General features: G+C 43.3%; 1 protein-coding gene across 1 annotated transcript in view; it reads right to left on the bottom strand.

Annotated features, from left to right (window-relative positions):
• The window catches only part of DOCK11 (dedicator of cytokinesis 11), a 118,732-nt gene that overhangs the window by 46,628 nt on the left and 46,058 nt on the right, over nucleotides 1-26,046 (bottom strand). Inside the window, exons 24-37 of the mRNA XM_075259872.1 lie at nucleotides 25,714-25,832; nucleotides 24,722-24,791; nucleotides 24,229-24,354; nucleotides 21,794-21,865; nucleotides 21,241-21,387; nucleotides 18,088-18,171; nucleotides 14,847-14,958; nucleotides 8,807-8,985; nucleotides 6,127-6,243; nucleotides 5,437-5,512; nucleotides 3,366-3,469; nucleotides 2,653-2,764; nucleotides 2,044-2,110; nucleotides 324-371 (exon numbers count right to left, since the gene is read on the bottom strand). Coding sequence (XP_075115973.1) covers nucleotides 324-371; nucleotides 2,044-2,110; nucleotides 2,653-2,764; nucleotides 3,366-3,469; nucleotides 5,437-5,512; nucleotides 6,127-6,243; nucleotides 8,807-8,985; nucleotides 14,847-14,958; nucleotides 18,088-18,171; nucleotides 21,241-21,387; nucleotides 21,794-21,865; nucleotides 24,229-24,354; nucleotides 24,722-24,791; nucleotides 25,714-25,832 — 1,433 coding nt within the window. The remainder of the gene's footprint in view (nucleotides 1-323; nucleotides 372-2,043; nucleotides 2,111-2,652; nucleotides 2,765-3,365; nucleotides 3,470-5,436; nucleotides 5,513-6,126; nucleotides 6,244-8,806; nucleotides 8,986-14,846; nucleotides 14,959-18,087; nucleotides 18,172-21,240; nucleotides 21,388-21,793; nucleotides 21,866-24,228; nucleotides 24,355-24,721; nucleotides 24,792-25,713; nucleotides 25,833-26,046) is intronic.

Consider the following 26,046-nt stretch of genomic DNA (forward strand, 5'->3'; position numbering starts at 1 on the left):
CGTTAAAGAAGAAGAATTACCGGCATGTCTGCATTTCTCCACAAATACCGTGAAAGCACAAGACATGTCTGGGCTCATCTTCCCAAAGCAATAGACAGGTGCAAGGAAAACATTGTTAAGCTCGAGTTACTGTAACGAAATCTCTGTTCCCAAATAGGACACAATGTCAGATTAGTACGGCAGGTCACACAGGAATACGTTACAGACATGTAGAGGTATTCGTGGAACGCTAACATATTGGGCTTGGTCCTTAGGGGTTAAGCCAAGTATTTATTTTACCCACAATTCACTATACTCCTTCCACCACATAAGAACGCTCTTACCTGGCAATATTTCTTTTTCCTACATATCTGAAATGGAAGAGGCAAGCCCTATAAAAGAGCAAAAAGAATGCAAAACAATTACAGGTCGATGTCTAAACACGTGAGAACATCTTGTGCAGCCAAACTAAAATAGATGAAAACAGGTTACAAATAATACAACATTCTATTAATAAAGATATAATATAATATATGATATTAAATGAAGCAATGGTTACAATGTTCACAATAATAAAGAATAGAAAAGTAACCAATAGAATAATAAACAATAAAATAGTAACTTCTTAGCTATTTGTTGTACAGAGTCCTCGGTAGCTCACAGCAACCAACCGCCATGCATCCCAGGTGAAACAGCCGAGTGAACATGTCCATCGGCCATTTTCCTGTGGCCTCTTACACGAGCGCCCATTCGGCCACAGGAAAATGGCCAACGGAAACGCACAGCCGGATCTTTCGACTGAAGACGCGGCCGAAAAATCTGAAGACGTGGCTGTATTATTATGGGCCCATGCATGCAGCAGTGAACCTCGGCAAAACTCAGGATAGGCCCTATACCTTGTGGCCGGGGCTCACTGACCGCATTGAATGAGGCTGTGCAGGCACAGAGGGCACATGGATGTGCTGTTGCAACACGCCTGGCTACACGCAATTCCAATGTACTTTAAGAAAGCGTAGTCTTAGTACAGGGGAGTGTATCTGCAACTTTTTGATGCAATTTTGCAAACCAGGTACTGGGGATCAGGAATGCAATTTTTTGATTCAGTTTTTTACTTTTTTTTTTAACCAACGGATGCAAAATGGAATACGTATAGATCTTTCCTGTATACTTCTCCCATCATTACTATTAACCCATGACAATGATTTAAAAAATTGCATCAAAAGTACATGTGTTAGCTAAGGCCCCATGTAGCGGGAAAAATGGCGGTAGCAACGCATCATGTTTTTTTCCGCATCGCATATCACAAAAGTCTGCAGAGGTTTCCTCTGTGGATTTTCTGATTCCATTATACCTATAGGGAAACCGTTGGCATTTTCATAGATATAATTGACATGCTGTGACTTCCAAAACCATGGGGGGTCCCCGGTCTAAAACGCACAAATAATGGTTGACTGTTTTATAGGCCGCTCATTTCATTTTAGTTTATGTTACTTTATGTCGAGAAAAAAAAAAAAAAAAAAAAAAAAAAAAAAAACTAACCCTAACCTAAACCTAGCCCTAACCCCAAACTAAACCTAACCCCAACCTAACCCTATCCTAAACCTAACCCCAACCTAACCCTATCCTAAACCTAACCCTAACCCTAAGCCCAACCTAAACCTAACCTAGCCCTAAGCCCAACCTAAACCTAACCTCAACCTAAACCTAAACCCAACCTAAACCTAACTTAAACCTAACCCCAACCTAAAACTACCCTAACCCTAACCTAAACCCAACCTAAACCTAACCCCAACCTAACCCTTACCTGAACCTAACCTTAACCCTAACCCCAACCTAAACCCAACCTAACACTAACCTAAACCTAACCCCAACCTAACCCTAACCTACCCTAACCTAAACCTACAAAAACCTAACCACAACCTAACCTAAACCTAACACTAACCATAACCCCAACCTGAACCTAACCTTAACCTACCCTAACCCCAACCTAAACCTAGTACCAACCTAACCCTAACCTAAACCTACCCTAACCCTAACCCTTGTGCATTTCCATGTTCAACTTACTCGAGGAGTGTAAGGAAGTTCAGCAGTTCTTGTGGGGACATTTTATTCCAGTAACTGATCAGAGAATCTGAAACAACACAAACATTTACAGAAGGATACACAAAAGTCAAGTGTGAAATATGGTGCTCGTAATCTGACATGTAATGTACCTCCCAAGTCACAGAGTCAATCCTATTCCGCTCCTGAAGTCGTGATACCAAAAGTTATCTTAACCCCTTAATAACCAGAGACATTTTAGTGTTTTTGAAGACGTGTTATTTCTACTGCCCTAACTCTTTTAAAAGTTGTTTTTGTACCACACGTGATATTTTTGTGGTATTCATCTGACGCTAGGTTCGCACTAACATTTGGGTATCCAGTCTTAAGGTCCGGTTGGGGACCCGAAAAACGGAAACCCTACACCTTTAAAAAGTGATTACCCGCAGAAACCTGCGGACCCAATAGACTATAATGGGTTCCACCAGATTTTCGAAATCGATGGAGAGAAAAGCCCTGCATATTTTAAGCAAAATGGGGGATAAAGTTACACTAGTACAGCTTGAACAGCAATTCGGAAATGGTGCCGTGAGATATTGCACGAAGTACAAGGCATGTAATATAAGCACTTACCTTCTGAAATGACTTTGACTATGTACAGATAGCAGATGAGCAAGCTCTTAATTTCGTACGAATCCAATCTGGTATAAGGTGACACACTGCTTTTCGTTGAGCTTCTCCGCATCTGGAGGAACCATATAATACAATTTAGACACTTTCATAGGACTCTCATAATGTCCTATGACTTCCCACTCATTTCTATCTCTATGACTTCTCCTGTGCTGCACCGATTCTCTGGAACTCACTGCCTTGCCCATTAGATATGATCTTAACATCTCCAGTTTGCAAACTGATTTCTTCAAGGAGGCCTACAAAGCACTCTGTTCTCTGTTCCATTAGCCTTACTTTCTCAGTTGTAATGCAGATTGTGCTGCTAATACTTTTGTAACCCTTTAGAATTTTCTATATTTCTTCACAAATCTGCAGACAAGTCTTAAAGCTACATAAAGAGAACCAACTCAAACAAATGAGACAAAATAATAGACTTGGTCATTTATCTGTAGAAGAAAATGACGACATATTACACATCAGATGTGAATCTTTAGGATTAGCAAATAATCTGAAGGTGAAATTACAGTAAAGTGTTTCAATCCAGTGCGATTTTGTGACCTCTTTAGAGCAGAGATCTATCAAACACTGATATGCAGACGTCTGCCAGGACTATTGGACTTGCCAAATATCAGCTATTGCAAATTTGTGTTTATTATAAAGACAGTAAAACCTACATGTTCCCCGTTCACGCTGTTGTCAGTTGTCACATCTGTGTTGATCGACCCGCGCGAGTCTTCTCTCTTCATGAGGCAACCATTTGAAAAGGATGAGCTGTAACCTTACAATAGAACAAAGGACGTGTTCAATCATATTCCGTTAAAGAATTTCATCCAATGAATCATTTCAGAATTTTGGGATGAACTTAGGAAATTGGACTGATACAATTCAGTCTGTGTCACATTTTGTGCAGCTACTAAAACATACAGGTCACTGTGTAAGAGTGCATGGAGAAAGCAGATGATCATCACAAACTCTGCAGGGTTAGAGGAATAAATAACACACTCCTCAGCATCAGTGTCGGTCACAAAAGGGAGAAGAAAAAAAATCCCTCAGTGGCTGTAGAGGGAGAAAGCTGTATAGTAGAGATGAGCGAGTAGTATTAGATCGAATACCTCACTGCTATTGGAATGCGTGTAAGCGGCCGAACACCAACTGAACGGGTTAAGCGCAGTGAATATTCCATACACTTAACCCCTTGGTGTTCGGCCGCTTACACGCATTCCTACGGCAGTGAGGTATTCGATCGAATACTATTTGCTCATCTCTACTATATAGTAATGACGCTGTTCTGATACATGGTAGCCAGTACAGAAAACAAGATTTATAATGCAATTCTGTATCTATAGAAGGGAGTTTGAGTTATGTTCTAGAAAAAAGGCGCTAAGAGAGTCACAAAAGGGTGAAATAGCTACTACTAAAATTTATGCACATTCATTTATAAACACAGAGAAGTTACACCTCATGTCTAAAAGTTTTGCATTCACTTTCCTACAAACATTCCCCACAGTGTAAATAGTTTACTTTAAGTCACTGACTGCGACTTCTCCAATGACGAATCACCTGACATTTCAGTCATCGGCTTCTAACAGAAAGCAAAATAGTAGATTTGCAGCCTTGTTTAGAAGCCTCGTGTCTTGGTTATCTATTACTAAATAACAAAAAGTAGTTACAAATTTACTGCTGTTTATTTTTTCTATTATTCCAGTTCTTTCCAAGACGCTAAATAAGTGCGAACGTGTATTATAAATGGCTTAAACCATTCTTAGTAGAATTAATATCTGCAATGGAGGAGACTGCGCCAAAGATTCTGCTTAAAATCGACAAAGAAAAAAGTCCTGCAAGGAAGGAAGGAGGCCAGCGGCTAGAGATGGACGTCTGCGCTCTCTGGTCCATAGACTGGAGTGTGGACAAGGTGAATAAAACATATGACTTTTATTGGACAAAAACGTAGTGCACAACGCGTTTCGAGCTCCACAAGCTCTTCGTCAGGTGCACAATTACTTGCCAGGTGAGCTCGAAACACGTTGAAACACGATGTCTGCACTCTCTGTGGACCAGAGAGTGCAGACATCCATTACTAGACGCTTCCTTCCATTACCGTCTGGTCCTCAGTGACCAGTCTGTGGACTCTGCAGCCACCTCATCCTCTAGGCTTCCATTGGTGTTGTGACTCATTCACAACACCTGAAGGTGAGGGACCAACTGGTCCATTTCTCTGCACATTTTTATTTGCAACATCCATTGCAAGCTCATCTACACTATAAGCACGCTCGGTGTTCTCCTCCTTTTTTTGTACTTGTAACTCCTGCAAGGAGGAAATTATAGTCTATGGCAGGGGTAGGGAACGTACGGCTCTCCAGCTGTTGCAAAACTACAACTCCCAGCATGCATACTGGCTCTGCTGTTCTTGGAACTCCCACAGAAGTGAATGGAGCATGCTGGGAGTTGTAGTTTCACAGCAGCTGGAGAGCCGAAGGTTCCCTATCCCTGGTCTATGGGGTTGGTTCATGGGTGTCCACCAGTATGTACTTTTTAAGCTCTCCCATGAGGACCCGAACTCTGGAGAACCAAACACTAGTGTGATCCTATGTAATAAAATTGTTTCTATATGTACTAGTTTTGTTATATATAAAGACATATAAAAACTGCCCCATAACCGCACTGCAAGATTGTGACATTTTCCACTTCCTCATCTAATCTAAAGTGGCATTTTTTTTTAATAAAAATTGACAAGTCACTACTCACCAGTGTCTTTGTCCATGATCAAGCTGGATCTGTTTGAAGGAGAGGAAAAGCTGCAAATAAATGTATCCCTGGACGCCTGTAATATTATATTATAGTGTGAGTTAAGCAGACCTTTATAGGCTTTAATACTGTGCACTGGGTTTTAGATGCTACTAAACGCCAAAATCTAATCTACAGGAGTTGTTGACATTAGTGCAGATACCTACAAGACAAGACGCACTCCACTAGGGGCTTATTCACAAGACAGTGTAAATAGATGTGCAACGTCCGCTTTTATGACGTCCGTTTTGAGAACACATCGAATCCAATGTGTCTATTCGCATGTACGTTTTTTTGATGTACGTTTTACACCCCATATAAACGTATCAGTGGGTTGGGTGAAAAAATGAAGGGAGGGGCTTTGACCCTGAAACGCGTAGGCGGCTAAAGTTTTTTTCGTGTATCCATTGTCCCATGTAACCCAAGTATCGTCTATATGTAAGTGCTGTGTCTTTTTTTGCTATTTTTTACTGGTTTCTGGTGATTGTGGAATTTTAAATGGCTCAATTAAAGTATGTAAATCTTTTAAGTCTACACTAGACTGGATGCTGAATTACTATATTTTTTTCTGGGACTGAAAAAATGAAAGTCCAATGAAATGCATATACATGATACAATACACGATTTCTACGGTACATAACAACTACTTACAGAGGCCGATATAGCCGTACAGTGATACAGCGTGTCTTTGGTAGCAAACCTGGAGACATTATCCAGTAACATCCCTGCCAGGGGAAGGTAAAGCTGGGCGATTTTTGCTTGCTGGTTCTAGAAAAACAGACATGGATAGAAGAGATAAAAATCAGATCAATAAAATCAATCAATCATTCTCATGCGTAATCGTGGTCGCCCAGACCGCAAATCAAGTGGATTGCTGAGCAACTTCACAGCTTGTAGGAGGAGGAATAAACCCAGCTTGTGAAATGGGATGCAATATGTATTATACTACGTGTATGCAGACTGTGGGGGTGAACATAGGAGATGCAACAGAAGAAAAGCATATTTGCTTTCTGTAAGTCTCCATGTGCATGACTGAGTGTGCTGTCTGATGTGGGGCAGTTTGCAGCAGAATGCACTGGGATAACATATCAGAGTGTCATCCGAGTGCATTCTGTGATGTATTTACCTCTATGGGGGCTTCTGATGGATAGCACCTGCTCTATGTTCATTGGAGGAGCACTGGCCTGCACACTCGATTGTATGCAACTCAAATGCGTTTACGTTAATGAAACTGAGCTGCAATACCACGCACAAGCCATGTACAGATACAGGAAAAAGCAGACGTGTATTTCTTAGGGCGGGTTCACATCTGCGCCTGTGTCCGCTCTAGGCAATCCTACCTGTTTCTGTCTTCTTTCCCCCGAGAGACTGGACAGGGGCTGCAAACCCGACGGTCAGTTTTCAAACCCATTCACTTGAATGGGTTTGCAAAGTGACTGCCCGTGAGCGTCTTGTGCCCCACGTGGTATGGATGAGCACAGATAATAAGGTATTTAGTTCTTTGTTCCTTTACCCTATGGTGATACAGATGTGGGACAAGATGGACGCCACAGATTATTTAGATCACCAGGTGCCGGAGCTGCTCAGGACTGATAAACCAATATAGTAGAGTCCCAGGTCATACAAGTTACAGACCAGCTCTCTATTGTTCAAGATTATCTGACAGCAAGCCAAGGAGGTGTTTGTGCTGTGGCGGGTCCTTCTTGTCATTACAAGGATAAGTCAGGTAACATGCAAATCAGGGTAGAACTTGATAACAGTCAAATTCAGAGACAGGTGGTTGAAGGAACACAATGAAGCCAAAGTATCACTGGGAGCAGAAACTTTCTCACTTCTGAACCGAGCCAATTATAGCAAAGGAATAGGAGAGAGGATTGCAGGAGCGTTGCAGGGGCTCGGTCCGATCCTGCTACTTGGATTCAAGATCTAAGTGCGACCTCATTAATAGTTGTACAAAGAGAAGCAAAGTATTGCTGAGGATAAATACAGAGGATTGTGTGACCCTGATAAACCCCAGAAGTAGGGATAGAAACAGGAGACACGAGGACAGAGCGGATATGTCCTGTTCCCTTGTGGGGACCGTCATATCACAGAGGGTCTAGCTAGAGACAAACTTCACAGGCTAAGGGAAGTCAGATTAAAGGGATCCTATCACTGAATACCCTTTTTTTTCTGACTAACACATAGGAATAGCCTTAAGAAAGTCTATTCTTCTCCTACCTTTAGATGTCTTCTCCGCACCACCGTTCAGTAGAAATCCGGGTTTTCTTCAATATGCATTGGGGATGCCCCCAGTGCTGCAAGAGAACTCTCCAGCGCCACCTCCATCTTCTTCTGGAACGGCCTCTCCCGGTGTCTTCTTCCGTCCTGGGTTTCAATCTTCTAGGCCTCAGGCAGAGCTGATTGCACATGCGCAGGCCACAAGAAAATGGCCACTTACACCAGCTTACTGTGTGAGCGACCACAAGAAAATGGCCGCTTACACCAGCTTACTGTGTAAGCGTCCATTTTCTTGTGGCCCGGGCATACGCAGTCGGCTCTGCCTGAGGCCTAGAAGATTGAAACCCAGGACAGAAGAAGACACAGGGAGAGGCCGTTCCAGAAGAAGATGGAGGTGTTGCTGGAGATTTCTCTCACAGCACGGAGGACGCCCCCAGTGTAGCGAGAGAACTCATTTGCATAACTAAGAAAACCCGGATTTCTACCGAACGGCGGCGCGGAGAAGACATCTAAGGGCTAGTTCACACGTGGGCAAAGGGGAGGTTTTTGACAGCGGAATTCGCTTCAAAAACCGCTCCTTTAACATGGTGGTCTATGTAGACCACTAGCTTTTTTTTTTCCTCCTAGCGTTTCCCGCCTGAAGAAGCGACATGACCTTTCTTCAGGCGGAAAACGCCTGAAGAATTGCATAGAAGTGAATGGGAGGCGAAAACCGTGCGGTAAAAAAACGCGCGTTTTTTTGCACACAAAACCGCGCGTTTTTTTTTGCAAAAAACCGCGCGGTTTTCGCCTGCAGTTTCTATATCACATATAGGAAAAAAAAACCCTAGCGAAAACCGCGTGGAATGCAAAAAACAGCGTCAAAAAAACTCCCCGAGGTTTTTTACCTCGCACAAATAAGCTAGGCGGTTTTCACGTGTGAACTGACCCTAAAGGTAGGAGAAGAATAGCCTTTCTTAAGTCTATTCCTATGTGTTAGGCAGAAAAAAAGGGAATCCAATGATAGGATCCCTTTAAGGCTGGGGGCTCCATGTGGCAAAACGCGCAGCGTTTTACAGTCACTGGAAAGTGGATGGGATTCTCAATGTAAGATCATCTGACACGTACTTACCTTGTGCTGATAGCGATTGTCAAATGCATGCTTGATCAGAAGATGTTTCAGACTGGAAATAGCAGCAAATCTGATCTCACAGTTCTCCTGTATGGCCTGTAATACTTCTCTCAACAAGAGACCCACAAGGAAATGGTTCTTGCAATAATCGTCTGTCAGACCGCATTCAAGATTCATATCTGCAAACAAAGACAGACACAGATGGATCTTGTGCTTCACCACTAATAATGGCTATGGAGAGAATCAGAAGTGCCATGCCCACTAGGAAAAACAGAATATTTTAACGTATATTGTAGGAATCACATAAGCGGACACTTGGAGGTGCTGATAAAAGCTCAGAACATGACCAAAGACAATAAAAGTGAGCACAGCCAGAGAAATGTCATGTAAGGTGCAAATACTACACCGGTCCCATCACCCACAACACCTAGAGACGGTAAAGTAACATCTCAATGATAAAGAACCTGCACAGCGGAGAATCTTACAGACCATATCAATGTATTTGAGGGAGTCTAGCAGGTCCACAATGACTACCAAACCAATAGTAGTGCCATGAAGTGACCTTTAATGGGAGACGAAGCCTTTTGTGGACTGGAATATCTGCTTGTGTCTCCAAGTCCGGAGCGCTCCATAGATACTACATTAATATTCTGCACCATGTCCCAGGCTGGAGGAAGCTTATCATATGGAAGAAGTCTAGAGCATTGCAATAAGCAGATCATAAGCGTTGCATCTATTGTACTGAAGACCTTTCCTTAGGTGATGAATAAGATATCGGTGAGGACTAGAGATGACTCTTCGAGATGCATTTAACCCCTTGGTGTTCGGTCAATTACACACATTTCCTATGCCGGTGAGGTATGCAATCGAATGCTACTCGCTCATCACTAGTGGGACGAACAACTGCGACTTCCACCGATTGTAGGAGCCGTGACACAAGTACTATGTAGTGATTAGAGCTGAGCGATCAGGAAAGATCGGATCTCGATCAGCGATCAAACCCTACTGCATATATAATATATAATTAGGTTTGAGCGATTGGGAAAGATCGGATCCTGATCGAGCAAATTTCACGATCGCGATCGGCTGGAAAATGATCGGATTTTAAAATCGATCCTGAAATCTCAAGATCGGCTCAGCCCTAGTAGTGATCTCTTCACACGCTGTCTACTTCATACGGTAGTACTCGTGAATTGTCCTTACAGTTTAGTCCTATTCGCTTCTATGGGACTAACCTGTAACTATATTGCACGACTGCTAAAAAGGTGCTGGTGAAAAACACTGGACCGGTCAAGACAAGACACTGGACGAGACAAAGTCTGGATACCATAGTCCTTCTAGTTATTGAATTTACTATAACATAGGATTGTTGTTTAAAGTTGCAATGTAAACCCGGGTGCGAGGTAGGATCCTGAATAAAGCCAAAGCTGGGACAAAGATAAGATTGGAGGCTATGCTGTATACTCCAGACACACCGGCACCAGGAGACAATGGCTAGCTTTGTATTAAGGAAAAAGAATCAGGTCCTGATATCGGCTTAGGTGTTGTATCGCAAGGTGCTGAGATATGATGAAATAATATTATCGCTCCATTTAAAGACATAAGTACAAGGGGTTTTCTGAGACTATCCATGTAAATTAACTTGGTGCAAGATTTTAGGGGTCTGGTGATCCACTAGTGAGCGGCTACAGATAGCCCCATGAAGTACGGAGCTTAGGAACTAGGGTTACTTCTGTCCAAGAGCAAGGAAGACGGATGGAGCAGAAGAATAGGTCCTAAGATTAGTTCCACGGGATTATGTGGGGAGATAAAAAGTTTCAAACTGTATACGAGATATATATATATATATATATATATATATTGCACCTGACCCCCAGTCATCCCCATTATTAGGCTTGCAGAGCACAGCGCGGGTCAGAAGCCTTGTTACCCCGACTCCCCAATGACCCCTGTTCCCTTGACAAACTCCGCTCTACGCATCCAAAACCGCCGTCAATGCACGGGTTCCTCTCCCTTTTGCAGGAGATATTCTGACTTGACTTTATCCCCATATTATGCCGCTGGGTTTTAGGAAAACCAAGAATTGATCTATCAGTAGCTACTTTCCAAAAAGGTGGCACTAGAGCAAGTTCCTGCTGGTCACTAAGGACTTATTTGCATATTCCCAAATAATGGTGCCCACTGAAATCAGTGAGTGATCTGCAAAGATGAGTCGGGGTCCTCCGGTGGGGAACTGGCTATTCAAATCATGGCATTTCTGACTGTTCCAGCCCACTTAAAGGGAGTTTCCCATCTCAGTGTTTCAGCAGCTTTGCCTGCAGTCTGTTCTTCACACTTCCTGTATTTCTCTCCCCTCCTGCTGAACAGGACACAGAACACTTATACAGATCAGATAATATGCAGATACTTGTACAGAATGGACTCGGTGTTATCTGTGTGTTTACATAGAGCGCTAACAGACTCAGCTTTATCAGTAAACTGCAATTAGCTGAACGTATTGTCCTGCTGGTAAAGGATGCAAGTGAGTGACGTCACTTGTCCTATACTGTAGGTCCGTGGTTATAGCGACCCTGTGTAAACAATGGGAGGAATAAGGTCACATAGCAGGCAAACAAAGCAGAATTTCTAAAGTAATATACTTAGGAAAAGTCTTCAATTCATATAAGCTACCAGTATAGATAGGATCCCTGAGATGATCCTAGGATTTTCGTGCCACCAATGTGGAGCAACCAGACCACCAGTCTCCACCTCCTCGCTATTGGCTCTAACTAGTTTATAATGTGTCCTATAGATGCAATATCAAAGGTACAAAGATACAAAATACATAAAGATGGTGATCAAGAGAACAATCCTGAATGTGGTAACCAGAAAACAAGGCAACAGCAAATAAAGCGATCCATAGATAGAAAATAATTAAAGAACTTCCCCAATTTAATAAAAACAAACTTGATTTGTTTGTTGATTGTAAATGATTGCTCTGGAAATGAGGAAATAGCGGTGTTCTAATTCCAAGAATACAGAGGATGGAAGCCTAGGACAGAGTCTATACATCTACAGAGGCAAACTCAGCAGTTTTTTCCAGCTTTTTAGCAATGTTAGTAGTAGAAGCCATCTTGGCGCTATCCGGTTAGTGAGCGTTAGTAAGTGGAACATGGATCAGCAAATATGGAGTCATATCATTCCACAAGGTGAATTAAGTTTACCAAACCAACCTACCTACGGGTTTGATCCGCTCCACAGCATATGATAACAAATCTAATGGTTTTGTGAAAAGAAAAGGTAAACGTATAAAATAAGGCAAGAAATCAATTTGTACAGATTCTTTATCACCAAACATCAGTAGGGAATAATACAGTTATTATTCGGCGCATGCCCGGGCCACAAGAAAATGGCCATTTTCTTGTGGCCCAGACATGCGCAGTCAGCTCTGCCCGAGGCCTAGAAGATTGAAACCCAGGACGGAAGAAGAAGCAGGGAGAGGGCGTTCCAGAAGAAGATGGAGGCAGTGCTGGAGAGTTCTCTCACAGCATTGGGGATGCCCCCAGTGCTGTTTGAGCACTAAGGACCACCCCCAGTGCTGCGAGAGAGCTCATTTGCATACCGAAGAAAACCCGGATTTCTACCGAACGGCGGCGCGGAGAAGACATCTAAAGGTAGGAGAAGAAGAGACTTCCTTAAGGCTATTCCTACGTGTTAGTTAGAAAAAAAGGGTAAGTCTTTAAGTCTATTTGTCCTCCAAACTATCTGCACTAAAGTAACAACATGGTTAGAGATGACATGGGTGTCAGCAGCGGTAAATAGAAGAAATAAAGTGCGTTATCAATGTTAAATTAGGATATGAGATTGCTTAGTAAGGTCAAGGAAGCGAAGGATCACAAATGCTTCTAGTATCCTTTTTTTTATTGATTTATTTACAATGGGGGAAATGTATCAGTTTTCTGTCCTAGCAGGCATTAAAAGTCACAATTTTGTGCAAAAGATTGAGACTTTTGCTCTTAGGCTCAGTTAACATCTGCATTTGGGGAGTCCGCTTGGGGACCCCATAGATTATAATGGGGATGGTTTGGTTTCTGCAGAGAGAAAAATGCTGCATGCAGTGCTTTTTCTCTCCGCATTCTCTGCAAATAGGTGAATGAAACCTTCAAACGCAGATGTGAACTGAGCACTTTCCTAAAAGGGGATATGGAAAGGCTGGTGACGTGGGCAGTGCCGAACCCCCCCCCCCCCCCATCAGATTTATGATCTTTTATAAGATTTTACTGGCGTAAATAATCCCTGAAATCTACACCCGTTTCGAGCTGGCTAGGTCAGTTTCAGCGTTGGCGCACGGACCAGCTGGAAGTCATGCCTGCTTTGTGACATGGTGTATGAAATACTGGTCTGGACAAGATGCCCCCCGTATGTTTTGACTTCATCTGATCAGTTACAGAAGAATTTCATCCATGTATCAGTGCTGGACAAAAAGTGTGCAAAGATCCTATCATGTGTGTGTTTATACAGTAACGTTGCAAGATGTTACAAGTATTGTTACAAAATGAGTTCTACAAGATTGCAACTATGTTGCATGGGATTTGTCTAGTCCTGGGCTAAATACTGTATGCCAGAATAATAATAATAATATCAAAGCAAACTGGTCAAATAGCATAAAGTAGTGTCACAGAAAAGTTGCTGTGACGACATGGCTAGTATAAATGTGTCATACAAATTTGCCAGCCAAAGTCCCCCACCACTAGCCACTTAGCTAGCGCTATCCCATCTGCACCGAGATCTCAGATCACATACTTATTGCATCCTAGTCCATTGCAAGGAATATAATCTTAGGATACAGAAGTCTCCACCATTACTATAGCTTGAATTTGGTGACTGCAAGCCACAACCAAACCACTAGGTGGCCACACACAGACACATAAAGGACGGACGTCTCAGGACACAATATTGCAAAAAATGTTTTAATCTAGTAGCCTCAAGAAACACAACTGAGTATATGTTGAGCCTAGACAGTAGGTAAGTAAGGACACGTCTGAATAGGTTTTCTATAACACAGACTGAAGCCAGAAACACATTCAGTAGCAGATTTTTGGCTGTAAGTTATCGCTCATGATGATCACTCCATTAAAGTTTGTCCGGCAGACAGCTATTCCTCCTGATCAAGCAAATGATATGTATTCTTACCTTATGAACCCATCTCTGGTGAGAATAGAATATTAAAAGGTATGAGAAAATGTACACGCCTGCCTATGGAGGAAAGTCAGACCTGACCATACATAAGAAAACATGATGACCCTACTGAAATCGTCAGTTTTGCTTGACTTCAATCTACATTAAAGGGGTTATGTCACGGAACAGATTAATCCTCTACCCATACAATAGAGGATAAACTGGTGATCTCCTAAACCAATTATGAGAATGAGCGTGTATTACCCCAACCTGGTGAACGTACCCTTGGTCCTACTCACTGTAATGGAAGCACCAGATTTAGCCTGTACAATGAGTGCCGCACTTTGGCTATCTTTAATGCTACCATTGGAGGTTTTTTTTTATTTTTTATTTTTGGGGGGAGGGGGTTGTGTAAAGCAGAAGCATAGCTACAATCATTCCGGGTGCATTCCCAACAGGGGTAACCCCTCCTTCTTTCTGTGGATCAGTGAGGGGGATGGGGGGCTACCATCCCCCCTCACTGATCCCCATTCCCATCCTTTAATCTAATGTGGCACTTAAAGGAGAACTGCCTGATATCCAACCATGGCAATACTTACCCAAGGCGAGACTGAGAAATGCCTAATGTACTTATGAACACGTCTGCTATTCCGCCCTGACGATGAGGTCTTTGCCATATTCTCCTAAAACCAACTGGATCCAAATACAAGGATCAAGTGTAATCTAATCTAATGTATCCGCTTACCAGTAGAATCTGGCTCAGAGTGGTCTTACAAGGAGAAACATGGACACTTCCATAATGGTGATAGAACACAGAATCACACACAATGTATGTATTCTATCCACAGTCGCTGGTGTCACGTGTGCAGGATATAAGTCTTACCTTGCACTCTTTGTAGTTTTGGCTTGGCAAATACCATGGGCAGGTTGAGAGGGATGAAGTGCTCGTGACTGCAGATGGTTTGTAGAAACTCAAATTTGTATTCATTTAGTATCTGCCATTGAAAAAGAGATAACATATCATACATGTTCATCTGGCGACACTCACAGTCCACATGGAACACGTCTGCTGCTGATTTCCCACTGCAGGAAATTTGGACTGGATTCAACAAATCCTTCATAGCAAAAACCTGAAATGGGCGATTTTGGGCCAGAACTGAAACAGTAGACAAGAAGGTAAAGGGGTAGAACCATTACTACAACCCTTGTAGGGCTTAGTGACTACTCTACTTGTGACCTGCAAACAGTAACTCCTGCTTCACACATAGAGGAGCCCTTTTCTTTTGGCTGGACATGTCGAAATACTGTATATCTTTTGTAAGAGGACTAGCTTCTCAAGACAACATTGTTTTACAAAGTATTGTTCTATAGGTGTCTATGTGCTGCCACCTAGTGGTTGTGTCTGGGACTGTATCCTTTTAAGGATTTTGTTAACCTATAAAAAAATATTGTGCCGAATTGTTTGCATAAGAAATTTGAATCCTTAGACAAATTAGAGCCAAGTTACTTTACATGGGATGCCATTCATTTCAAGGGCCATCGTGTAAAACTACATTTTCTCTGTCGTAGCTGCTGTGGTGAATATATACGGACGACTAGAATTTTCTTTTGTGACAATTGAATGCTGTCATTCCGTGGATCCGGATCGATCTTGATCTGGCTAGCTTGAGGGCAATGGTGGGGAATACTTAGTATATACACTATGTGATCTAAAGTATCCAGACACCCCCAATAACATCCGAGTTCCATATTAGGTGCATTGTGCTGCCCCCTACTGCCAGGTCCTCCATATCAGCGACCTCAGTAGACATTAGACATCGTGAGAGAGCAGAATGGGGCGCTCCGCGGAACTCACAGACTTCGAACATGGTCAGGTGATTGGGTGCCACACATCACGCAGGTCAATGCCAGACGACGCCTCACTTGGTGTAAGGAGCGTAAATATTGGACGATTGAACAGTGGAAAAACGTTGTGTGGAGTGACGAATCACGGTACACAATGTGGCGATCTGATGGCAGGGTGTGGGTATGGCGAATGCCCGGTGAACGTCATCTGCCAGCGTGTGTAGTGCCAACAGTAAAATTCGGAGGCGGTGGTGTTATGGTGTGGTGGTGTTTTTCATGGAGGGGGCTTGCACCCCTTGTTGTTTTGCGTGGCACTATCACAGCACAGGCCGACATTGATGTATTAAACACCTTCTTGCTTCCCACTGTTGAAGAGCAATTCGGGGATGGCGATTGCACCTTACAACACGATGGGGCACCTGTTCATACTGCACGGCCTGTGGCGGAGTGGTTACACCACAATAACATCTCTGTAATGGACTGGCCTGCACACAGTCCTGACTTGAATCCTATAGAACACCTTTGGGATGTTTTGGAACGCCGACTTGGTGCCAGGCCTCACCGACCTACATCGATACCTCTCCTCAGTGCAGCACTCCGTGAAGAATGGGCCGCCATTCCCCAAGAAACCTTCCAGCACCTGATTGAACGTCTGTCTGCGAGAGTGGAAGCCGTCATCAAGGCTAAGGGTGGGCCAACTCCATATTGTATCCAGCATTACCCATGGAGGGCGCCACCAACTTGTAAGTCATTTTCAGCCGGGTGTCCGGATACTTTGGATCACATAGTGTGCCTGGAATCTATGGATTTATTCGGATCTTACCATTGCATCGGGGACCTTAGGTTGGGTTCATCCCTTATTTATTCAATGATACTGTATCATTGGCCCTGCTATAAAGCTTCAGCATCGCTTATCAGCAGGAGTTTATCTGAGATCATTTAATCCCATCTGTCGAACAGCGTAATAAACACCGATAAGATATTTTATAGTGGAACACACATCTGTATTACAGCGAGGCCCTTGTATTGTATTTGGATGCCTATCAGTTGCAAATAAAAAGTGTTTTCATAAGATAAGGCAGGGATAGGATTTTAATATTGGATACCTGTTATCAGTAGGAACTTAGCCGGCAGCACGTGGCTCCATATGGCAATCAGAGAGTAAACATAGATAGGATATTCTATAGTCGGACACACAGGACGTCGGTATTACGGCAAAGTCTTTGCTTGGAGGACTTATCAGTCGAAAATAAGTTTTCATTTGATGTAATATTTGTTTGATGTCTATTCATTCGGATATAATAATGTTAAATGTTACACTGCCCAGGCGTCAGGGTGGACAACATTGATCATCCACATGACTGATCGGTGCTCGGGGTTTGTTTCCACAAGTCTACACAGTACAAAGGGCTGAATAATCACAATAGCAAAGAGTCATATTGACTGTCGGCAGCACATCATGGTTTACGTACGGCAATATACTGCCCATTGGTGTAACTAGGTATGGCTTATCCCCAGCTCAGCTGCAGCCCTCGGTGGTGTCAACCATCTTCAAAGACGTCCGGACATCCCATGATCCAGAACGCAGGGCCTGGTCATGTGATGTCAGAGACGTCACACAACTAGGCCCGAAGCCTGTCTGGAGCCCTGAGAGGTAGGTGACAGTGTATTTTTCCCATAATCCCCCCAGTGGAGCGAAAATGGCTTTGTAAGACTCCATACGTCTGTGACGGTGATCTCTCCGTAAGCAGCAATATTACCCTCATAACCTCAGTAACTCCCAGTATAGATATAGCTACTATGCTCTTTCCATAGCTCCCATTTACCTCTGTGTGAGTTATACCATATCACTCGGGGCAGCCGGTTATTTCCATTTTAGCCATGATTATCAGAGATAGGACTAACCCTTTAAAATTGCCAAGTTGCCTTGTGGTGGGTGCATTTATTATTAGAACCAAGGTTGTTATCTGCTGTTTGTATGGAAAACGGTGCCAATATTTACTTATTATTACGTCTGCACATCAGTAATTCAGGAGTGTGTAAAGCAGTAGGACTGATAGGGATCTTTACAATATGGTCACCTAAAAATAACCTGGAATAAAATGATAGTGTTTTATTGCTGGTCATGTCCAGCATACAGTACAGTAACTGGGGGAAGGTTCCAGCACCGATAGTAGATATCACTGGGTCTGTATCATTTGCAGGGCACAAGAATGACCTTGTTGCAAATGACAAATTAAATGGAACGACATTCATATTATTTTGTGAATATAACGTACCTTTGGATCCTTAAGGCTGAATCCGGACATGTAGTCATTGATGAGATTAAAGACAAATCCTCTATCCATAAATGTAAGGCATCTCTGAAATAACAACAAGAAGTAGAATATTGGATCATTATGAAGGTTCATGTTTGTTCTAATGCAGGTAAATCTATTCACAGCAGGTAAAACAAAAATGGCAGGTCTAAGGAAGAGGTTGCTTCATGGGGATTGTGTGGTGATCCACTCTGGCTTGTCTAAATATTGGCCATCAAATGCTAAACCGGGAGGAATCGGCTTCTTGATAGAAGGCCCGTTCATGGAGGATGCACTTTAATAGTATGGCAGCAATTCCATGGATTGATCAACCATGTGATACATTATAGCACAACATAACGGAAGACTATCTTATAACCTACCGGAGAACTGCGCTCTATGACGTCCACACCAAATACAACTCATTTTAACACGAATGGTCAACAAACGGTCGTCATATAAGTCATCTTCAACATACGATGTGTCATAATATATATCTGCATAGCATAAAACTGACACCTAGGAATAGGGATGTAACACGTGACCATAGGGCTTCAGGGCAATCCTTGGAACATGGATCCACCAGAACCAGCTCCGTCAGAAAAGGAATAATATGTAAGTGTTATCTCAGAGAACTTTGGACATGTCACAAGTTTTGGGAGTTTAGGTGCTAAGACACTCACTGACCACTGAAACAAAGGAAAAGAAGAACTCGGCTGAGTCTTCTGCTTTATCAGCTAGAGCTAGTTTAGCCTGATTCTCCTTGGAGAACCAAGAACGTTGTAGAAAGTGGATAAGTCAGTAATCTGTATGTGCTGAGCAAAGTGGACCAAAGCTATAGCGGCAAAGCACTCATGTCTCTTAAAGGGATTCAGTCATTAAAATCACAGTTTTTGTCGATCACACGTAGGAATAGCCTTAAGGAAGACTATTCTTCTCCTGCAAATGAGTTCTCTCGCAGCACTGGGGGCGTCCCGAAAGCTGCAAGAAAAATCTCCAGCGCCGCCTCCGTCTTCTTCAGGAACGGCCTTTCTGCGCGTCTTATTCTGGAACTGGGTTCAAACTTGTAGGCCTCGGGCCGAGCCGAATTCCTGTGTAAGCAGCCATTTTCTTGTGGCCTGTGGACACGCGCAGTCGGCTCTGCCCGAGGCCTAGAAGTTTGATGCCAACCCCTGGAAGAAGACCCGTGCCAAAAGAAGATGGAGAAGAGTTCTCTCACAGCTTTGGGGACGCCCCCAGTGCTGCGAGAGAACTCATTTGCATACAGACGAAAACCGGGATTTCTACCGAACGGCGGCGCGGAGAAGACATCTAAAGGTAGGAGAAGAATAGTCTTCCTTAAGGCTATTCCTATGTGTGATCAAGAAAAAAAATGTGATTTTAATGATAGGATCCGTTTAATTTCAGAGATGGGTTGGGGTCTCAGGACTTCCACCAGTCAAATTACAAGACAGTAGTTCTATCTTATTCATATTCCCGATGAATGTGGTTGTGGTGGAGTCGTGTGCGAAGGTTTACTACTTACCACTTATGTTCCAGTTCCTAAGTGTCACTTCAGGGCTAAGTCATTATAAATCATCACCTTTATGAAGATACATAAACTATCTACACAGCGGAGGATTCGGCTGCCGACATAAGACAGGTCTATTAGCTGATGTTTATTGATAATTGAAGAGTGCGCCGTCAGATTTATTGGCATGTAAAAGTAGGTCATGGCAAATGTGCCAAAGGGAAATGGAGATCAAATGCTACAAGTATAAACAATGCGGTATTAAGTATCTACACGGATATAAGCATGAGGGATCTAGTAACCATAGGTTTGGATTTTGGACTATCCAATATTAGATCCAACACCTAGGACCGGGACCCCTGCAGATCAGCTGTACTGAGACAACACAGTTCCTAGTATTGTTTACAAGCTGTGTAAAGTGGCGTGTTATAGTACTGCAACGCTTCCCCAATGAAGTCTATGGAGCAGCGCTGTGGTGCCTACACCCACCGCTACGATTTGTAATGATGCAGCTCCTGACACGTAAACAATACCAAGTGCTACGCTGTCCCAGTACAGCTGGTCTGTGGGGTCCCCACAGATCTAATATTGATGACCTATTCTAAAGATAAGCCATAAATAATAGACTCTGGACAACCCCATTAATATATCCTTCTCAGTTACCACAATAGGTAACAGCGATATCCAGCTCTCTGCCAAAATCTTTGTCTTTATTAACCCAAAGCACATCCTACTAATATTATGTGAAAGTTTGTGTGTTTGGATGTTTGTTCCTCAATCACGCAAAAACAGCTCAACGGATTTGCATGAAATTTGCCACATACATAGATAGGAACCCCGATAAAAACATAGGCTACTTTTTATCCCGGTAAATGACGTCTCTACATAACCACAGTGAAGGAATGTAGGTTCACACAACACTAAAGGACCTGTGGTGACATCATCACAGGTCCTTGAGCCATTGTAGGATAGGATCATGCTAGGCAGTGGGCGGAGCTACACGCTATTTTGTGGGCGGAGCTATATAGGATGAAGCTACACAATGTGAAAGCTGAAGAAAATGGAATCTCATGGAAGATCAGGAGACTACAGAACATGCAGGCTGTGTGTGGGCAAGAGGAGTATATCGGGTGAATGTGTTGTTCTGCCAAGACGTGGGAGCAGGCTGATCGAACTGTGGCAAATTTCGACTACATCCGTTCATCTGTTTCCAACACAGAAGCTGCTCACACACTGACATAAGAACACCCCTATAATACAAATGGCCAGATGTAGCAGAGCTTAAGCAGCGATGTAGCACAGCTGAGTACGCTTTCCATAAGCAGAGACGTACATACAACTGAGTATGCTGCGCATATGCAGCGATGTAGCAGAGCCGAGACGCGGGAGCAGGCGGATCATCCACAACAGCAATTGGTTAAATATAAGCGGCTCAGCGCCAACACCAACCCGCAGACGAAGTCGCGGGCAGATGCTAGTAAACGATAAAATTAAAGCGTCCAATTTCCTACAGGTTTCAAGTCGTACACCAGCCAGACTTGTATCACCGAGCACTACAACCCGACTGAAAGGAACAGCAGAGGACGGCTGAGCTGATCTTCACATTTTATTTTGTATCATTTTACCTTGATGAAGTTGGCCAGGCTCATGTTAACGTTTCGAGACTCCTCCGGAATCTCTCCATATCTTATGGTGACATGCGGGATTATTGAGAGCAGCAAAGAATGGAGAACATTTTGATAAGAGTCCGGAAACCTCTGAGGTCGAGGAACCTATCGGAAACAAAACAGCATTAAAAATTATTTTGCTGGTTTTAACTGATCGCCCACCACTGCGCTCTCGGTCCTGATCCCCATCGACGCACTAAACTCAATAACAAAGCTGTATACAGTAAGAACCTAAAGCAGATACAATTTTATAGTTTATATATTTGAAGGGCGTTTGCTGTTTTAAAAGATGGAAATTCAAGGAATAAAATGCTATACAGTACAGACCAAAAGTTTGGACACACCTTGTCATTCAAAGAGTTTTCCGTATTTTCATGACTATGACATGTAGAAAAACTACAATTGTCATAGTCATGAAAATACAGAAAACTCTTTGCATGAGAAGATGTGTCCAAACTTTCGGTCTGTACCGTATATGTGAAAGATTCAGGGGTGTGACATTACAGCTTACCTTTATTTTGTTCTCTTCTATTAGATACAATGCCATAGCCTTTGCCAGAGCTTCAAAGAAAAACCAAGAGTACTGGGGGAAAAAAAAAAAAAAAAATCGAATTTTAGAAAACAGATATATATACACCAGGTGAAATAATTCTCAATGAACTTTGTCAAGACCTTTGCAACGTTATTGGCATTGGTTACAGAAGAATTTACTAAATTACTGAATGTTCCAGTGAACACTGATGGGGTCATAATCCGGAAGTGGAAAGAACATCATTGACCATAAACCGGCCACAAGATGGCGCTCCCCGCCATATCAGAAGAGTTGCTCAAGAGCCAAGGAGCAACGGTGGAGAGCTACAGAAAGACCGGGAGCCAATAAGTAATGCCCTCAACCTCCATGGCCTGTATTGTATTTGTATGTGTATGTCTGTATACATGGAGGTGTAACCTGAAGCTCTGACGGGGTTTGTTGGTCAAGATTTTGATGCCATATCCGCCTCAAAACCCTGAACAAAAAGACGGTCCCCATTGAAATCAATAGGAGCTGGTCACTTCAATAGGCGACATGCTCATTCTTCAGGCGGAGTCGCCTCGCGAATCGGCCTGAAGACGCTCCCTCCTCCCGACTAGGCCTAATCCAGAGCAGAGTGCACGACTGCATCCAGTCGCAGCTACCTGTATTTTGAACCGCCTCCTCAGGTTTCGGACCGAAAAACCCTGTGTGAACCCGGCCTTAGGCTTCCAACTCTAATTTATGGTTTATAGAGCTGATCCCCCTAATATAGGGAGCATAAGGGGTTATAAGGCTCCTGGGCTCAGGTTCGACCGCAACCCCTCAATTTACGCTCTTGCTATTCCCAAATTTATGTGCGTACCATTACACCAAATGTATGCATACCAAAAACTGCTACAAAATCCACAAATGATTGTTCAGTATGTTCAGCTGATTAAAAAATATCTGTGCCTGGCTATGGCAGGATCAAAGCAACGCAAATTTTCCGAAACAAGATTAATGAAATCTACAAGCGCGGCTCGTATTTGTAGATGGAAGGTCAATATTGAGCCGGCCATGTTATCAGCTGTATATTTCTAGGCATTTGGCTGATGGTCAGTTTGGGATTCATAAAACATGAAAGTTTTTTATGGTTCTTTGCTTTTGATAAAATACACTTTAACCCCTTCCTGCTGCATTTTTAACTCTTCACCGCCCACAGTATGATCTCAGTGACACCGCAGACCCCACTTATAAAGTTTTTAGAAGCCGTTCTATTCTGTCACCAGTCACTTTTTGATATTATTGTAGGGCCTGTCGAGTGTCTTACTCGGTAGTTTTCTGTATCATTTTTGGAGAAGGTCGGACATGTTGATTAGAGATGAGCGAGTACTGTTCAGATCAGCCGATCCGAACAGCACGCTCGCATAGAAATTAATGGACGTAGCCGGCACGCAGGGGGTTAAGCGGCCGGCCGCCGTCAAAGCGGAAGTACCAGGTGCATCCATTCATTTCTATGGTGCGTGCTGTTCGGATCGGCTGATCCCAACAGTACTCGCTCATCTCTAATTTTGATCCCTTTTACTCAGCTTTTTCCTTCACCCCTCGCTCTGCTACCCTTAAAGGGATTCTACCATTAAAACCTCTTTTTTTGTGGATAAGACGTTGGATATGTGATTGGGGCGTCCCCACTGCAGCTCGAGACCACGATCCTGCAACACCTGTATGTTCGGCTGGAACCTCTCCTTCTCTGTCGTCTTCCACCTGCGTCACCTCTGACGCCTGCGCAGCTGGCTCTGCCACGTGCGAATGCCGGCCGGCGGCCATTTTTGGGAAGCCGCTCCTGCATTGAACTACAAGAGCAAGAGTGGCCTCCCAAAAATGTCCACCGGCCGGCATGCGCAGTCAGCTCTACTAGTGTCTCACTGGCAGAGCCAACTGCGCAGGCGTCGGAGGTGACCCAGGAGGAAGACGACAGAGAAGGGGAGGATCCAGCCGAAGATAGAGGCGTCACAGGATCGTGTTCTCGAGCAGCAGTGGGGACGCCCCCATTGCATTTTCAGCACTGGGGCCCTCCCCCATCGCTGCGAGAGAACTAATTTACATACCGGTAAAAACCGCTATTTCTAAGGAACGACGCGGCGGAGATCCCATCTAAAGGTAAGAGACTAATAGCCTTTCTAAAGGCTATTCCGACGTCTTATCCACCAAAAAAGAGATTGTAATCGTAGAATCCCTTTAATGTCCATAGCTCTCATTATGTCAGAAAAGAGCAATGGGCTTTCATAACGGTAATGTGAATGTGCCCTAAGGATTTTGGCATAAACATAAAAACCCGAAAAACAAAATAACTGCAAACGAATAGAACTAGAAACAGTCTCTCACAGTGAGCGACACAACAGCAGCCAAACACTACCCCTCAGCCCCATACCCAGCAAACACGGCCAGATTACCTTTAGTAACCGATTTATGACTAGGAAGTCAGCTGACTGCTTAAGAACGGTGATCATGGTGGTCGCCAAAATCTCATGGAGCGTCTTACATTGAGGAGAAGGCAGCTTCTCTGTTTTGAAGACATACTGCAAATAAAAAGGATCATTAGAAGAAGCTGCACAAAAGCCAAAAGATGATCGTTGTCAGTAATAATGTTCTTAGTGCAAGTAATAAGACAATGTAATAAGTCCACCATTAAAAATAAACAAAGGCTATTTTTGATACACTGTATACAGCACTTCCATAAGTATAATGGGGACCTATGGGCACCTGTATACTTTCTATAAGTCTAGAACACTCACATGAAGACTCTGATATACAACCACATGGTGAGTGCGGGGTCAGGGATTAGCAGACGTCACTGGTAACAAAGTATTCGTATGAAATGGATTGTGGATTTAAAATCCGAAGTGACATGACCAGATACTGACATTGGATTTATTTTCATCTTACCTTTACAAAGGAGCGAAGATAATGGTCTAGACCTTCTTCATGGCACTTGGACACAATATGGAGTAATACCCTTCAATGAAAGCATCACATAAATTATTCACAAGTGAGAAACAAACCCTTCAGATACAGTAGCCTCTCCCAAGCAGCAATTGTTGTGAACCGTTTGGGAACCTGTACAAGAGCCCGGTTACTTCTGCACATATGTGCAAATTATGTCCCAAGGTGGGATATACCTGCAATGGTTTTGGAAATTGCATTGAGTCCGCTGTGTGTATTAACGTGGGGATGGGATTTGTTTACGACATGAGGGATCCCAGCCTTAAGCAAAATAAGAAAGGCAAGAGTCCTGAGCCCATAATCTGGAGTGTGTGCAGAGGCCTGTCACCAGGAAATTGAGCCACAGTGGATTTTAGAGGACACTATGCCGAGTGCTATCCTATCTTGTGATCGATGCACCAATAGAGGCACCATTTCCTTCAAAAAGCACTTAATAGAAATATTCAAATGAGGTTCCAGTGCGATGAGGGCAGGCCAAAACCTCCAAGGGCTCTGTACTCAGGTTAGAATCGCCTCCTCTGTACACCTGATTGACAGCCAATTCCTATCACTACACCTATAACAACACTACTTGCTGAATTCCGGCACATGGGCCTGGCATTTCCTGACCGGAGCTCTTGGAGACTCTCATTGCAAATTTGCAAGGAAACGTTGCATGTGCAAGGAATAGTAGTGTGTAGCATCATGTTCCCTAGCATGCACTGTGGTTGGTTCTGACTCCCTTTAAGTGTGAAAAACATTCCCTTGCTTTTTTTAATCTTTCAATTTCTAGCCCAAATTTTGCGCTCTGATTTCAAAAAAACAATTGCATGGATTTGTAGCATTAAGCTGTCATCATTTATCAAACCATCGATAAACATGGACCATTGTTGTCTGGGCTTAAGTATTTCTTGCCTAATTCCAGCCTATTCTATTTATATGGAAAGCAAACTTACAACGTGCAATTTAAAGCTACTTCATCTTCATTGGAAACGGACGTCAAAACTTGAAATAATTGCATGAGTGTGACGGGTAAGAATTGCACCATGACGTGGACCTCCATGGCATGCAAACACTGCAAGGAAACGACAAGTAGCATCAGCGATGTAATATATAGATTACCACTAGATGGCAGTCACGCTCCACTTAATAGGTGCACCGTATATTCGTATATAGTCCTAGCCTAGTAATGCACTGGCATCACTTGTGGACACAAGGTTTAAGTAAAATGTGTGTTATTCAGATCACTGAAAGCGTCCTCAAGTCTCTCCCAAGTGACCTAGCACTAC

Source organism: Leptodactylus fuscus, chromosome 11 (assembly GCF_031893055.1).
Source record: "Leptodactylus fuscus isolate aLepFus1 chromosome 11, aLepFus1.hap2, whole genome shotgun sequence".
NCBI lineage: Eukaryota > Metazoa > Chordata > Amphibia > Anura > Leptodactylidae > Leptodactylus > Leptodactylus fuscus.